The sequence below is a fragment of the Osmerus eperlanus genome, chromosome 19 (genome assembly GCF_963692335.1).
Source record: "Osmerus eperlanus chromosome 19, fOsmEpe2.1, whole genome shotgun sequence".
Classification (NCBI taxonomy): Eukaryota; Metazoa; Chordata; class Actinopteri; order Osmeriformes; family Osmeridae; genus Osmerus; species Osmerus eperlanus.
The window spans coordinates 3,501,221-3,518,494 of NC_085036.1; the positions used below are offsets into that span (position 1 = coordinate 3,501,221).

Consider the following 17,274-nt stretch of genomic DNA (forward strand, 5'->3'; position numbering starts at 1 on the left):
AATAAGTACTGGGTGTGTACTATATAATATTTAGACTAAATATAAAACATACACTGATAAATAGGGATTATAGTTACTGGGACACAGGAGGGGATTGATAGGTCATTCGCCGAGAGGCACAAATAGGAACTCGGGTGCCCTGCCGTTGGATGTATCAGGGTAGAGGGCGCTACACAAATAAGAAAGTTAATACGTTTTCAAGCTATTGAAAATGGAGCACTGCACAATGCAGTGTTCCAGGCTGTACCGGGAATCCTGACACTTTTCACCATCTTCCCAAAGAAGAAGACACTAGACAGGCATGGCTGATCTATGGGAATATCCCTATTAAGTACGACGCTAAAGTATTAATTTGCTCGGACCATGTCACCGAGGAGAGCTTTGAAAACCTGGGACAATGTAAAGCATGATTTGCTATGAAGCTGTTGCTGAAAAGAGGTGCTGTTCCGACCTTAGGTTTATCACAACCGCAAGCTGTATGATGTTGTCGCTAACAGTTACTAGCAATGCTAACGTATCCTGCCTGTATCTAGCATCGGTAGAATGTGTGATGATTTAGTTTCTTATATACTAGTGTAATAATTGGACCAATACGCTGTTCCTATTGGTCCAGAAGACGTTCTCAAAAGTTAATAAATCCGTTTATATACCTTCTGAAAGTTCGCAGAGGTAAATAAACGTCTTTACGGACCTAGCAACAAGCGGTTGCCTTGGAGATGTAGCAACTGACCGTAACAACGTGGCATCTTCTCGGCAACAAAGTAGCCTAAATTGCCAAAAAAAACCTAAAACAACCAAATATGTTTTTTGCACAGGTCCGCAAACGCGGACACCGGCCCGACCAAAAAAAAAAAAAAAAGCCTTTCAATTATATCGGCGATTCGGCCCAAAAATGCGTCGGCCCACCGGGCTAATGCCCGGTATGCCAGATGGCCAGTCCAGCCCTGCTACACACTGTAAAATAATGGCCAACTTGCGGTGCGTGTCCACTACAGCGTTTAACGCTCTGCACCGCTTGCCTTCCCACAGTACACCACGCTCGGGGGCATGTTAGACAAGTGAATACAGAGTTGTAATTCTCTAAGGTCACTGTTGTCATGGCCAAGCGTGCAGACTTGGGTTCATGTAGGCTACTCACAATATAGGTCAAAATACCACTTTTACACAACATTTGTGTAAAAAGACAATATTTTACTAGTGCAAGATTACAGTAAAATACGTGTTACGCAGTCGTTTGTCGGCTAGGCGTGCGAGCTAGCTCTAGCAGTGGCACAGGAGTCACGTAACGTGACGAGACTGAATTTAAAGTATAAAAACAAACGAGGGACACTGACAACATCGGCAACCCTGCACCATGCATTATTATTTTAACCCTTGTGTTATCTTCGGGTCATTCTGACCTACCTGGGCTGTCTCAGACCCCCCTACATTGCGAAGGTTTGTTTTTGTATTGGGTAAACACAACGATGGTTCGTTATGAACCTTTGGGTAATGTGACCCGTAGGCAGCACAAGGGTTAATGTAATCTTTAAATTCAGGCTTGTCACATTACGTAACTTTGTTCTGAACAGAACTGGGTGTGCAGACACATACGATTTGAGGGTTTAGGTTGGTTGAGGGGCAGTTCTATGGGCGTATGTGAAGCCCTCTGTGACATGCTTGCGTGTAAAAAGGGCTATACAAATAAATGTGATTTGATACAATAAGTTTCTCCTCCATCTTGAAATTGTAAAACCTAGAAATGTTTACCATGACCAACAGTTGCTACATTACAAGAAATAAGAAACCAATCCGATTGGCCAACGCTAGCGTTTTCACACTCCTCATTTACATAAAGTTGAGAAAATCCAATTTGCAACGCTCCGCTCCGCTTGCCTTCCCACAATGCCATACGCGAGCGTCAACGCCTGATTTCATTGAAAATGAATTGGAAGCTGACGCCCCGCGCCGGGCATTTTAGAATATGCGGTTTTAAGACCTGGTGAAAAGGATAGCTTATTCCAAACTATCAAGCTCTGTCTCCTTGGGAAGAGCAGGTAATGGAAGATTGAAATGGCACTGAGGCAACATACTGTAAAAGAGGCAGGAATTGCTGCGTTGAAGAAAACGTCAAAGGGCAGCATCATAGGAACTGAACAACGTCAGACCTTTTCCCCCCTTTGGCCTTTGTGGAATCAGCGACTACATGATCTTAGCCCAAGACAAAAAGGAGCCTGTCGGGTTTATGGCACTATTCAACTGGCTCCTCTGTGACCACCAGTCATTGCGCCTGTGAAAAATAAAACTAGTTTTAATACTGGGCTCATCTGGTCTGACAGCATATAAGTACCGATGAAGAGAGCCATGGAGTCTATACTGTCCTTATGAATTTGTTGCAGAATGATTTAAAGCTCAAAGAACTGATACCACTTACTGCTTTTAAATTTAAAATGAAAGAAATAGACGCAGGTTCCCAAAAATGTCAATGTTTGTTAAATTACCTAGGTTACGTAACTGACTTAGTTTTTATTTTATTTTAACGGGGTCATTGATTGCAGAACCGAATTTACCTTGTCACAGTTGAATAACGACAGTTCAGTGGGTAAAATGGACATACAGTGAACCTCAAATTCCATTGACACCTCTTTCCTATGCAAATCTCACAATTAAAAAATGTAGCTGTAAAACAGTAGGTTTTGAAAAAGACACAGAACTGACGTCAGTTCGGTGGCTCCACCTTTTTTGGCTCTGCCAGAGCCTCTGGTCTGTACCTTGGTCACGCCCCCAAATTTGCTGCGCGCTGCATATATCTAGCATATTGAAAATGGACTATGGTGGTAAATGCAGTGTTCCAGACTGTACAGGGAATTATGACATTTGTTATAATCTTCCCAAGGAACCAGACACTCGACGGGCATGGCTTATGTTTTTCTATGAGATGATCCCTGTGAAGTTCGACACTCATTTATTCATTTGCTTGAACCATTTCACCAAAGACAGTTTTGAATGAAAACCTTGGACAATTTAAAGAAGGATTTGCTAAGCCACTGTTGCTGAAAAGAGGTGCTGTTCCAACCTTATGCTCATTACAAACGGAAGCTGTAAGTATTATTTTGTCGCAAACAGTTAGTCTATTAGCAATGCTAACATCTCCTGTATCTAGCATAGGTAGAATGCTAAATATGTTTCTAAACACATCAACATACCTTACTAATGACTCTAGCTAGACTAGCTGTAGTCGGCATTAGAAGGGAAGCTTTCGAAAAAAATAGCCAGAAAACGAATAGCAGTCTAGCCTATTGCTAACGCCTGTCTAGATTATCTATTTGAAAGTGGAGAAAGGCAGGTGCTAGATACAGGATACGTTAGCATTGCTAATAACTGTTACCGACAAAATCATACCACAGCTTGCGGTTGTGATGAACATAATGTCGGAAAGCGCCTCTTTTCAGCAACAGCTTCATAGCAAATCCTGCTTTACATTGTCCCAGGTTTTCAAAACCGTCCTTGGTGAAATGGTTCGCGCAAATGTGTCGATTGTCGAACTGCAGAGATCTTCTACGCTACAGTACGGTATAGCCAAACATCAGCCATGCATGTCTATGTTAACCAGACCCTCCAGGAATTTGCGATGTTGCGATCGCACCAATTCACGCGAATTCAACGATTCCCCGCGAATTCAGCGCGACGTTGCAATTTTAACCAATCGCCGCAATTTGCCCGCAACTTTGACCAATCATTGTCGTCTCCCACAACTCTCTCCAGTAGGGGTTAAATCCAGTGTTGCGCCTGAACGCGTTCATTGAAAGAAAGTTCATGAACTTCAACCGTTAACAGTCCTGTATCCAGGGTTGCCCAACCAGTCAATTGCTGCGTGTGCTTTCTTCTACTGTCTATGCCTGGCAAGCGTGAGAGCGCCGAGTTGTGTAGAAGCCGAGAGCGGTATTGCAGACTTCAGACTAGATTTCAATCTTTTTTGTTAAAAAAAGGGAGATTCCTCCCTTCAATGCATGCGAATGTAAATCCTGGTTGGATAAGGATAAAAAATGGGACATGATGAAAATTGGCATGTTAGTAAGGTTATTTAGGGGACCATTTTTCAATAGTTTTATTTTTTTTATGTTTGTTAATTACTTAATTTTCAACCAATAACTCAATTAAAATTACAAAGAGGGAAATTCGCAACTTTTTATCGCAACTTTCACTTCCTCCCGCAATTTCATCGCAACAAACACCTAAAAAACACTGCAACTTTCATCGCAACTTTTTGGACAAGCTCCCGCGAAATCAGGAATTTTTGCCCGCAACTATCACAAAAAAGGCCCGCGAAATCCTGGGGGGACTGGTTAGCTAGACTCTAGCTCCTCTGCTTTTTATTAACGCTGATTTGGAAGGAATGCAAGAACAGCTAGATGGCGAAAACACCTAGACTGTTGTATTTGCCTAGACGCAAGAGCATATAGAATGTGATGATTTAGCCTAGTTTATTGGCAATGGGGCTAACGTTATTTCATGTTCCTGACTGTGTTTAATTTAAATAAATAACCCGCGTTGTCATGTAAATCTACAATTCAAGATGCATGTTTGTCCAGATCTATTTTTCAGCAAGATCTATTTTTCAGCAAGATAGCTAGAGCTAACTGAAGCTGAGTTGTATGGAAGCAAATCGTGACCAAAATTCAAATGCATTTGCAGAAATGCTTTTTCATTTTAAGAATGTGGCTGCATTATTTGACTCATAAATGAAATTAGTAATCAATCATCCTATTTGCATTAAAATTTTCTTCTTCAAGAGTGCTTAATCTTTCACTTAATTAAAATTAAAAAGAAATAGACATTTGAGATTTAACTTTCAAAATATGCCCCAGCAAATAGATACCAAAATTCAATTTGAAATGTAAAATTTGAAAATTAAAATGCATTTCCAGAAATGCATTTTCATTTTAAGAACGTGGCTGCAAAATCGGGACCACAATTCAAATTCAAATGCATTTCCAGAAATGCATTTTCATTTTAAGAACGTGGCTGCAAAATCGTGACCACAATTCAAATTCAAATGCATTTCCAGAAATGCATTTTCATTTTAAGAACGTGGCTGCAAAATCGTGACCACAATTCAAATTCAAATGCATTTGCAGAAATGCAAAATGAACGAAAAAGCATTCTGAGCGGCGCAGCAGAGTGACGTCAGTAGCCGCTCTTCTTCAGCTCCCTGCTGACCGAGCTACCCATCTTGTTTGGTAGGGGGCGGTGTGCACATCTGCATTGCATTACATTGCAAATGTGCCGGGAAATTGATTGAATTGCCGGGTCTTTAGAGCAGCATTCCCCAACCAGTGCCCACCGGTCCGTGGGTCATTTCGTACCGGGCCGCACAAAAAATAATTAATAACATTATTTCCTTTTAATTGATTATCAGAGTCTGAAAGACGTTTTATTCTGAAAAATGAACTGATTCTCTCCTTCTCCGCGGGCCTTTTCCCCTGAACAAAAAAGCTCTGCAAAGACGTCCATAAAGTTGAATCACGATAGTTTGTTTGCTAAGCTGTAGTGCTAACATTACCCACCTAAGGCCTGTTTGCTTCGACAACTGAAGTGGAAACAATTAACGTAATCATTTCAAATGATATCTAGTCATGTTATCTGTTAAAAACAGTGTTGTGTAGACACAATAGATTTATTTGTACGTTTTTATTTCAAGTCTCCACCTTCGTTGTTTCAGTGAGTGTTGTGTCTTTGCTCCGCAGCTTCACTTGTTGTAAACCAACCAATCAGCGCGCAGCTCATCTATATATTCATGAGCATACCATAAAAGGAGAAAACCTAGCGTTTTTTCCGGGGAAAATTTCACTGGATGTATCGAACAGCATCCGGGCCATTTTCACCCCGACCAATGTTACATACCCTATTCGGAGACCTTAAGGAACAGTGTGAAATACCCCAAAAACCCAGTCAATCACCCCTTTAAATGTCAAGAAATCACATTTGCTACTGCCTTACTGATGGTTTCATAAATAGTGATCTTGCATGAAAAGTGCCTGGAAGCAACAATGGTGATTTAATTGGTGTAAACTGTTTTGTATATGTATACAAACAAATACATTTGATAGGGTACTCCCAATGTGAAAATGATTTAGGTTTCTATGTGAACTGAGGCATGAAAAACGTATCACAATATGTGAAGAAAATACACATGCAAGACTCATGGTCTAACTATGACTGTCTTCAGTGTAACCTGGTATTATATATAGATATATAATATTTTTTATTCAATAGAATAGTTTGAACCCCCTCCAATATTCCAAGATCCTATATTCCCCAGTAATCCTATGACGACATTGGAAATACTGAACTACAAGTTCCAACATGCTCCTGTTCCACAGAGGTCCTCCCCCTCTTTTGAGTGGCAAGTTGTTTGTTTCACTGTTACCAGCTGCTGGACGATTCCAATCCTTGTCGGAGAGAAAACACGGGGATCGACAGTTCTCTCTTCTCCCTCCCGTTTACCTCATTGTGCTTTCTTTTTATTTCGCCCTGCTTTTCTCTTTACCCTCTCTCTACCTCTCTTTTCCTTAGAAGACAACTTTTCCTTATCACTCCCTTGCTTTCATCTCCGTTTTACGATTTTAATAAGATCTACATAGGTGCATTTATTTATGTATTATTAAGAATATATATTATTTTAGTTATTCCTCAAATGAGAAGACGGAAAAGATGGAGTTACATATTTTAGAACACAGTTTGAAAGTAGCGAGTATAGCAAAAGAGGGTATTCAGATTTGCACTCATGGATTAATCAAACTCGCCTTCCTGCCCTCTAAAACAAGGTAAGTAGCTTTGAGGATATGAACAATGTTTAAAAATTGGTTAATGTAACACTCGTTATAGGCTACGCCTTAGCCTACCTGATTGTGAACTAATGACAAGGGCAAACGTTGCATTTACATTTTGGTAGGGCTGTTATTTTCGCACCTTTTGAAAAACACAATAGTATGCGTTGTTTTAGTATGCGTAAACACCGCCAATTTCAATAACCCTTTTCTGCACGGGTGCCTACAATTTCTTAGATTTTGTTGTTGTTGCTGTTTTTCGTTTTCGTACGCTCAACGTGAAGGGGTGTGTGTCTACGTGCTTACATCGCTGTCGTGTTGTTTTTCCGTTGTGTAGCTGTAAAATTATATGGGGGAGATGGTTGCTTTAAATCAAACTTGAACCGGCAATGTGAGACATGCCTAACCTGCGATGATGCACAATAATGTGTCATGTTGCTATCAATAATTGTTTTAGGCTGTGGCGCCGGGCCTCAGCATTTGTCTATAGACTATCCAACAAAAACTGTCCGCAAGTTGGCCCACAGTTATAATTTTAGTCTAGACTACATTTATTGAACATGTAAGACAAAGCCTGTTAATCATAAAACAAGTGATTGATCTGCCACTGTTTTTGTGCATTTAAAATTACATCTCAAAGGTCAATCTGTCTAGACAACTGTTCACATTATGGTTTCATTTTTTGATTTAAGGCTTTAGTGACCACTGGAATTAACCATATTTAATTTTTTACATTTAGTCATTTTAGCAGACGCTCTTACCCAGAGCGACTTACAGTAAGTACAGGGACATTCCCCTGAGGCAAGTAGGGTGAAGTGCCTTGACCAAGCCCACAACGTCATTTGACACGGCCAGGAATCGAACTGGCAACCTTCAGATTACTAGCCCGATTCCCTAACCGCTCAGCCACCTGACTCCACATATAGGCCTCAAGATATGAAACCAGCACTAAACGTGTCCGACCTTTCCTTTTGGGACTTCTATACATGAAATGTCTCATGGTCTTTAAGATAAAGACATTGGCATACAGATTGGATTTGATTTAGGCCAATTTACAGCTGTCAAGTCTGTCTCTGGGCAATCTGGCTATATTTGTTAATTGGCTTCTCAGTATGTCCCAAGTACCCCTTGTACTTTAGCTGCATAATTTTGTGTATAAAGTTACTGAAAGGTTGTGGCCTTGTAGCTTAACCTTAAACAAACTCATTTAGAGAGTTTGTGTGAAGTGCCTCACATTCATTTTGAATGTCTGTGATGCTAATAAAAAGCCTAGCAGCACAGGCTGAACCTCATTGAATGCTGATTACCATCTAGAGTTTTTTTAATTTTGAACTCTCCCCGAAATGTGATATCTAACTGATTAGGACACAAATCAGATGTGTAGACATGGTGAATCGAGATCACAATTGGTAAAAAGTTCAGGAAGGAATTTAATCTAGCTTTACCTCTGCATAAGTGTTTAACAATGCATGTAATCTTTTGATGTATGGTGAGTCCTCAGAACAGGGCTGGACTCGAACAAAAAATCGGCGCTGGCATTTTTGGCCCACATCCACCGTGACTGGTCAGACACATTCCCTGCAGACAGAGTCCTTAAAATATGCGTGCATTCTATAATATGAGTTGCCTAGTGCTCTGCGTTCATGTGATAGTTTTGGATCCTTCAAGAAGGGTCTCAAGACTTATCTGTTAATCTTACACTTAAATAATTAATTAATTCTTAGAGTTATGATTTGTAAATTTAAGGTATTTAAAAATATATACATATTGATATTGTATTGTTATTATTACTATTTTGCTTAATATTGGCTTAGCAACTGTTAAAACAGTTTACTGTTAATTTTAGTCATTGTAAAATTTATATTTTGTCGCTTTGGACAAAAGTGTCTGCTAAATACAAAACAGAAAAACACACAACCTCCCTCCCTTCCTGAGTCCCTGTTAATTTGCCCACTCCTTACCGCGTCGTCAACTACTCTTTCTTCCATCTTCTCCTCACTCGCTCCCATGGCCCTGTCATGGTCACTCTCCTCCTCCTCGGCTTCTTCCCTGACCCTGTCAGTATGTTTCTGCCTCTCTGAGCCAGCTACCTCTCCTCCTTCCTCTACAGGTAATGCTGATGTTGAAGCAGCTAAAGCCCCCCCAAACATGTTCGAAATGTTGGCAATTTTTTGGGGAATTTTTTAGATTTTTAAAATATTTTTGTCCCTTAACTTTTCTGCGCCTTCCTTGCGCTTTGGTGGTCGTTTCTCCATTTTAGCGATGCTAAACTTTAACGATGCTAAACCAGCATACGCATTAGACAACAGCTCGTGTCTCAGGGCCTGCGGGAGGCGATATTATGAATCAGGGGAAGGGGGTTCCAGGATTTGATTGGGTCAGGCCAGTGCCAATAAAGAAAATTAACCAATGTGCCGCTGTCAGTTCTCTATGGGCCGGCCCGACCAAAAAAACACCAAAAAAAAGCCTTTAAATTATATCGGCGATTCGGCCCAAAAATGCGTCGGCCCACTGGGCAAATGACCGGTATGCCAGATGACCAGTCCATCCCTGTATCAAGTTATGAAGCTTATTTGAGCAAATATGACCAAAGGTGCTTCTCAACAATGTTACCTACCCTGCCTTTAAATATAAGAGAAAAACAATGCTTTGTTGTTGGCAGTAGTACAGTCTTGAGTATTGTCTGGATCTGGAATACAAACAATGGGATTTGTAATTTAAGGAAAAAGAAAGAAAGTGCCTCATTGTGGTTTATGATTTGCACTGAAATGCTAAATTTGTTTTCAAAACTGTTTCCAGAACAAATGCAATAATGTTATCTTGACCGTTGACTTGTCTTATCAGAAATAAATTCAAACCATGTCTAAACGAGTAGGTCTTTCACACAATAAGAATGTATTTACGTCAATAATAATTTTAATGATCACATAAGGGAATATAGCCCATGTCACCACATTAATCAAGGGTTAGAACCGTGAATACTAAAAGCATTTGGCACCAATGCATGCTCTCCCTTTACTTTCTTCGACTAACTGGCTTGATTGGCACTTCTTACTAACCACTCTCAGATGTAATAAAACACTTGCAAAAACAAACTGCCACAACAATGGGGCCATGATAATCAGATTATAGCCTTGAAATTGAATGCTTGTACTTTGTGTTAGGTTCAAAGTTGTAAAGAAACATAATGAGATAGCGAACAAGGCCTCCAACCTAGCCTCCCCATTTATGGTATTCAATAGCTGACTATCACAAGTCCAATTAATGAAAGCTAAACTACCTGAGTTTCTGAGTTTTTTAGCAAACCATTTACAACACAGTGTCTAGATCAGGTTCTGAGGCAGGGCTGGACTGGCCATCTGGCATACCGGGCATTAGCCCGGTGGGCCGACGCATTTTTGGGCCGAATCGCCGATATAATTTAAAGGCTTTTTTATTTTATTTTTGGTCGGGCCGGTGCCCATAAAGAACTGACAGCGGCCCATTGGTAAAAATGTTTTTGGTCGGGCTGCTTTTATGTAGTTTTATACCTTCGTCCAGCTTCAGCCCCTTTTAAAAATACCTTTCAGGCGCTTCAGCTTATAACTTTCTACTAAATTTTCACAAATTTCCGCTTTTTTAGCATGGTCAGCTATCCCCATTCAGGTTTTCAGCATTCTCACTGCTGTTTCGCAGTAACAGCCTTTTCTAGTTTATTGTTTATTTTCGCCCCCCTAAGGATCAGTCAATATTTGGACATAGACAACCTAGGTGTCAAAAGTTTCGTATCGGTAGCGATTGCGTTGGTTGTATTTTTATTTACGTTCCGTTCCATGGTTTAAGTTGAAATTGTGTTTTTGTGGTGAAAGGTGAAGCTAACAATGGCTAATTTGCTAGCCACAGTCACTGACGTTACTAACGTCACTACGTCACTAACGTCACAAAAACACGCGTGACTACCTTTGGCAGAACATTCGTTTCGCATCTGTTAACTTGGGGGATAGCTAGGCTAACTATAGCTTTACTGCAAGGCAGCTGCAGAAACGCCACAAGCAAAGAGGCCAGGGTGATAACTATTTACTCATTTTACTTTGTGATATGACACACAATTGTGATGTGTAATGTACAGTATAAACTGATATTATTAAGGAAGTACATCTACTTTCGGAAACAGTAGTCTACTATTTCACTGAAGTATTAGCATCATGACATTAGCCTGTGTTGCCCGGCCAACACATACTACAGTGGTCTATGATGTAGCGTTATCTGTTTTCAATCGTTAAAATAAACATTCCTCACATATACATTTTCGTTGTAGGATTTATTCTGACATTAGTAAACGATTTGTTGGTGAAATTACCATTACCTGTGGTTTCAAACCAGTGTAGCTCACTGCAACGCTGTAGCTTACGCGAGACACACTACAAAAACATCTACACTACACAGCTGTTTAGGAAGTTAAACGGCGACAGAACATGTTCGGCACTCCCCTTACTTAAATCAAAAGTCTAACTACTAACCTGAACTTCATTGCCACAGCCTAAACGTTGTCAATATGTTCATGAAAATAATTAATTTCAGCTTAAACCGTACAACGGAACGTTAAATCCAATTCAACCAACGCAATCACTACCAAGACGAACAGTAGTCTAGTACTGTACCGTAGTAGTACAATTTACCGGGGCAGCTTCTCCACACAGGGCTATATCGCATTTTGCGTTGTTACTGACAATGATCGCTACCAGTGAGCTTTTTATGAATGAGCGATATTCATTCTACACTTCACTCGTATTTTCAGTTGTAAATGAGCAGCAAAAAAAATGCTTTTAAATCTATGTAATCTTTATAAATAATAAGTATGCATTTTTATATAAAATATACAGAAATATCAGTTGTAAAAATGTCATTCAAAAACGGACCCCTGTGCAACTGACGCAAGCAAGCACACCCTACAATTTCCCCAGAAATTGTACCCTCTCTAGTTATTATTGTAATTTATCTCATGAACTCATCGGTAAAGGGTTTTAAAATTTGGAAAATTGATACAACATGCCACAACTAACGCCCACACCAAGAATGGCCCACATCAGGCCACGCCCAAATGTCCACTTTTCAAAGTAATGGCATTGCAACCCCATTCCTCCAATTCTTCTGAAACTTGGTGTACGTGCCTCATCTTTCAAAAAGGTCTAGAGGACCCATAATGTCCGCCATGATGGATTTTCCTGTACAGTGATAATTTGGGAAAACCTTCAAAATTCCTCTTCTCTTGAACCAAAGATCCAATTGACTTTGAAATTTCGTACATATATGTACAATTGATGTATTTCAAAAAGTTACTTGGGAAATCTTTTATATAATACAACATGGCTGAAAGGGGTGTATTTATGTAACTGTCCACATTGCCTTAAGATGTTTGTGTCCCTAAGTCAAATGTCATTTTGAACTAGAGAGGGTACAATTTCTGGGGAAATTGTAGGGTGTGCTTGCTTGCGTCGGTTGGACAGGGGTCCGTTTTTTAATGACATTTTTACAACTGATATTTCTGTATTTTATATAAAAATGCATACTTATTATTTATAAAGATGACATAGATTTAAAAGCATTTTTTTTTTGCTGCTCATTTACAACTGAAAATACGAGTGAAGTGTAGAATGAAATGGATGTCTTCTCATTTCCCCAAGAGGCAAGAGGCAGCCTCATCGTTGAATCAAAACGAATACATTTGGCAGACCGGTGTACAAATTGACCTAATCTCTATGACTTAAACGTCCTTTTAAGTTTTTCCCTTCTCGTGATATTTTCATGCATTTAGCCTACTCATTGCATTCATTCATTAATAAAGAACCCCCTTTGAAGATTATTCTACGACGTTACCCGGCAGTAGAATATGGAATCGCGATTCAAACAGTACCATCTGCTAACTGAAAATATGCCCCCCAAAACGTAAATAAGCTTGACATTAATTTAGTGGAAAATCGCTCATTCATAAAAAGCTCACTGGTAGCGATCATTGTCAGTAACAACGCAAAATGCGATATAGCCCTGTGTGGAGAAGCTGCCCCGGTAAATTGTACTACTACGGTACAGTAGTAGTACAGACTAGACTACTGCTGTGTTCGTCTTGGTAGCGATTGCGTTGGTTGAATTGGATTTAACGTTCCGTTGTACGGTTTAGGCTGAAATTAATTATTTTCATGAACAGATTGACAAAGTTTAGGCTGTGGCAATGAAGTTCAGGTTAGTAGTTAGATAGACTTTTGATTTAAGTAAGGGGAGTGCCGAACATGTTCTGTCGCCGTTTGACTTCCTACAGCTGTGTAAATGTTTTTGTAGTGTCTCGCGTAGGCTACAGCGTTGCAGTGATACACTGGATTGAAACCACGGGTAATGATAATTTCACCCACAAATCGTTTACTTGTAATCTAATGTCATAATAAATCCTACAACGAAAATGTATATGTGAGGAATGTTTATTTTAACGATTGAAAACAGATACATCATAGACCACTGTAGTATGTGTTGGCCGGGCAACACAGGCTAATGTCATGATGCTAATATTTCAGTGAAATAGTAGACTACTGTTTCCGAAAGTAGATGTACTTCCTTAATAATATCAGCTTATATTGTACATTACACATCACAATTGTGTGTCATATCACAAAGTAAAATGAGTAAATAGTTATCACCCTGGCCTCTTTGCTTGTGGCGTTCCTGCAGCTGCCTTGCAGTAAAGCTATAGTTAGCCTAGCTATCCCCCAAGTTAACAGATGCGAAACGAATGTTCTTCTACAGGTAGTAACGCGTGTTTTCGTGACGTTAATGGCGTAGTGACGTTAGTAACGTCAGTGACTGTGGCTAGCAAATTAGCCACCGTTAGCTTCACTTTTCGCCACAAAAACTTAACTTAAGCCCAAATCATGCAACGGAACGTAAATTCCAATAGAAGCAACGCAATCGCTACCAAGACGAACCTTTTGACACCGCCGTTGTGTATGTAGGCCAAATATTGACTGAGTTTTAGGGGGGCGAAAATAAACAATAAACAATAAATAATAATATATATGTGAGAGAACAAAGGTTGTGCTCTCGCCGAAGGCTTGAGCACACCCAATGATGGTTTTCACATTTTATTTAATTTTTTTCAAACCTAATAGGTTTTAATGTGACACACCCCTGAAGTACCGTGCAAAGTTTCACCTTGATAAGTGAAAATATGACTGAATTACAGCTATTTGAGCTTGAACCAAATCTGAAAATGCTTGCCTTGGAGAAACGTCTTATTTTATTATCCAGTTACTGAACCAAAAATGTCCTGGTCTGAGAATGGCTCAATTGGATGAGATGTTGTGCATACAACTGAAAGCTTATAGGTTCAAAACCAGTAAGAGGCATAGTTATATTTAGCTATATTTTGGTTTGAATCCTTTCTCCAGCTAAAATTGCTAGGTTTGCAAAACTTACCTATCCTGTCTTTAACTTTCCATTGCAAACACTCCATATCAGACCATGCATGGATAGCTGAGTTGATGTGATGGCACAACATGAGATGTTTGGAGCACGTGGGCCATTGAAGAATCTTTAGGGGCTGACGCACAGCAGAATTATGAAGAAGCATTACAGATATCATCTGCTTTTCAGAATCCTTAGTATCATGGTCTCAAAAATCTGAGCCAGTCTATGTTCTACCATCAGTATTACAATAAGCAGAAGATGTCCAGCCTCAGTGTTTCATACATTTGTGTATGTTTGCATAGCCTTATGTATTGACTGACAATATTCAAAAGCAGCTCTCATGCTTGCAATACCAGTGACAGCAAGGTATTGACAACTGTTCTTATTACTCATATTATGAAGAGCTGAAACACAACATACAGTATCACTCAGATATTTAGAGCTGAACAACAGTAAGGTGTAATTTTATGTAGCGATGAGGATTGGGCTTAAATATAACTCCTGTGTCATTAAATGACATGTTTTTGTTGTTTTGGAGCCAAATTGCCCCCCCCCCCCTTTAAAAGTATGATAAAATGTATAGAATTGGGCAATTAAAAAAGAATATCGTAAAATAAAGCTGTTTTCATACATACAAAAGTTGGATTAATTTGCAACTAAAGTTAGTTGCGTTGCGTTGTTATCAACACCTGATCACCTGTCGATGAGTAGGCCTACACTAGCTCCACTGGCAGCAACAACATTTGCGTGAATTCGCCTATTCGCTCCTCGCGAGCTGCTGGGAATAGCATCTACTTATACTGTGCTAGCTGTGTTATGCTAGCTACTTTTGACTGGCAACATACGTTGCTCGTCCAAAAATGCCCCATTGAATGTATATTTTTATGGAAACATGACAGCTCCCCAAAAGTGAAGCCAAAGCGTCTCGATCGCCCCCTGGTGGCTGGCTGCAGTATAGGTCATAAGTGCTACCTCCTCCATGTTAGTGGACATGAAAAATTGGGTGTGCACGTAAAATAATTTGTTCCCAAAAATGGTTTCTGTTATTTTAGGTAATTCTTATCACACTGATGTCTGTTCAAGTTCTGATCAGTTTGTTTTTAATTAGTTATTTGACAATATAAAAAGGGGTTAGTGTGTGCTCGCGATTGGGTCGGGCAGGTGTATGGGTGGGACCTTGATACCTTGGCTCCACCACCCGATCACTACTGCGCAGACTCTGGCTCCAAATGACATCTCAGCGCAAGATGGCAGCACCCGTATCCAGGATATTTTGGCTTAATTTATGTACAGTGGGAGGAAGTGGAGACGCGTCGTCCATCTATATACAGACTATGAAATGCCCTAATAAACGCATAGAATAGGGTTAACTTCTCTTACTTGGCTACCTGTTCACGCTGCCAAGTATCTTCTCACAGACTCATACTGCCTTGCGGGGCCTGTCACGTGACTTCCATTGAAAATGAATGGGAGGTAACATTTTGGTCAACCGCCCTCCCTAAAAGAATCCTTGGGGAAACACTGTTATATGTTGATTGTATTTCAACTAAGAATGAATGAAGTTTCTAATTCATCTAATGATGAATTAGAAACTGTTGTAAATTGGATGTACAATTCTTCACTAATATTAACCAGTATTTCTTTTAAACCTCCTCTTTCCTATCTAGATGCAAGTTTTTCAGTTTGACTGAAACTCCAGAGGACTATACCATTATCGTGGATGAAGAAGGCTTCAAAGGTGTATTATTTTTTATAGATTATACATCTATTTCAAATACAAATACACATAAGTGTGTAGGTCATAATCTTTCAATTAATTTATTGTATCTTGACTGGCTGCCAAGGTTTTACCACACCACATCTCACCCCATCAGCTCTCCTCTTTACATTATGGGTTAACAGAGGCCAAGCTGTCACTGGTTTGGTTTGTGGTTGGTTGAGCGAGTGAATCCACATCATTACATACTGGTTTCCAGGGTGACCCTCATTGGTTACCATGCAGTGTTTCCCACACATAGACTAATTTGTGGCGGTGCGCCACAGAATCAATACCGGCCGTCACATATTACGCTTCGTTATTATTATTTTTTTTAACCCTATTTAAAACACGCAGCGTATTCGTTCAGCTGCATTTCCTTTCCCTGCTCTCCCTCCGTCTCTGTCACTCACGCGTCTCTCTTACATACACACAGTCACAACATCAGCACACGTTAGCAACGACGCTATGCAATATCAGCAAGCCTTCAGCATTAGTACCGTAGCTAAAAGTCTAGGAAAGGACAAACAGGACGTGCGATATGCACCTGTCAGTACCAGAAATGACCATTGGAAAGTCTCTCGCTCGCTCTAAATACAGAAACCCGGTTTCCGGGAGATTGTATATCATTTGTGGGCGTCAGGGAGCGGTCAGGCCAAATACTGTCATAGGGCCAAATAGTGTCCTACCTGACGTCACAATGCTGTTCCGATGCAAGGACGCGTCCGTCGCTATGCCGACCTTAAGTTCCTGAGATATCTACGCGTGCTAAACGGAAACTGTCATGGTTGCTATAAGGGTTACTAGGTAGGAAGTTTTGTATTTAGGCTTATTTAAACCAGTTTATTCTACTCTACGATTTAAAGTTTTTTACTTTTTACGAAACGAAAAACGAATTATTAACAAAGGAATTATTTTGAACCGCCACAAATTGCTTTCTAATCTGTGGGAAACACTGCATACTAGAAGTGTTGCGAAACAGGCGCAGGTATTCCACTGTAGAGTATTCTAATTTCTGTTGCGGTACAAACCAAAAAATGTGAGAGGTACATACATGTCTGCAAAGACATTGGTATGAAGGTTGTCACAACAAAAAGATTGTTGTCGGAGATTGTTGGCATAGTGTTAGCTATTAATTAGCCAACGCTAATAAACTGTCCCTCTAACAGTAATTTCGTTTTGTGTAGCTAGCCTCTAACTTAGCTGGCTAACATTAAAGATCCTGTAAAGTGGAATTGAAAACGAGTTTTAAGTTCACCACACCACAGAATAATG

General features: G+C 39.9%; 1 protein-coding gene across 2 annotated transcripts in view; it reads left to right on the forward strand.

Moving 5' to 3' along the window:
• The first annotated feature begins 6,425 nt into the window (after positions 1-6,425).
• The window catches only part of castor2 (cytosolic arginine sensor for mTORC1 subunit 2), an 80,022-nt gene continuing 69,173 nt past the window's right edge, over positions 6,426-17,274 (forward strand). For both annotated transcript variants that reach the window (XM_062485092.1, XM_062485093.1), the window contains exons 1-2: positions 6,426-6,806; positions 15,911-15,981. In XM_062485092.1, the coding sequence (XP_062341076.1) occupies positions 6,694-6,806; positions 15,911-15,981 (184 nt within the window). In that variant the 5' untranslated portion in view covers positions 6,426-6,693. The remainder of the gene's footprint in view (positions 6,807-15,910; positions 15,982-17,274) is intronic.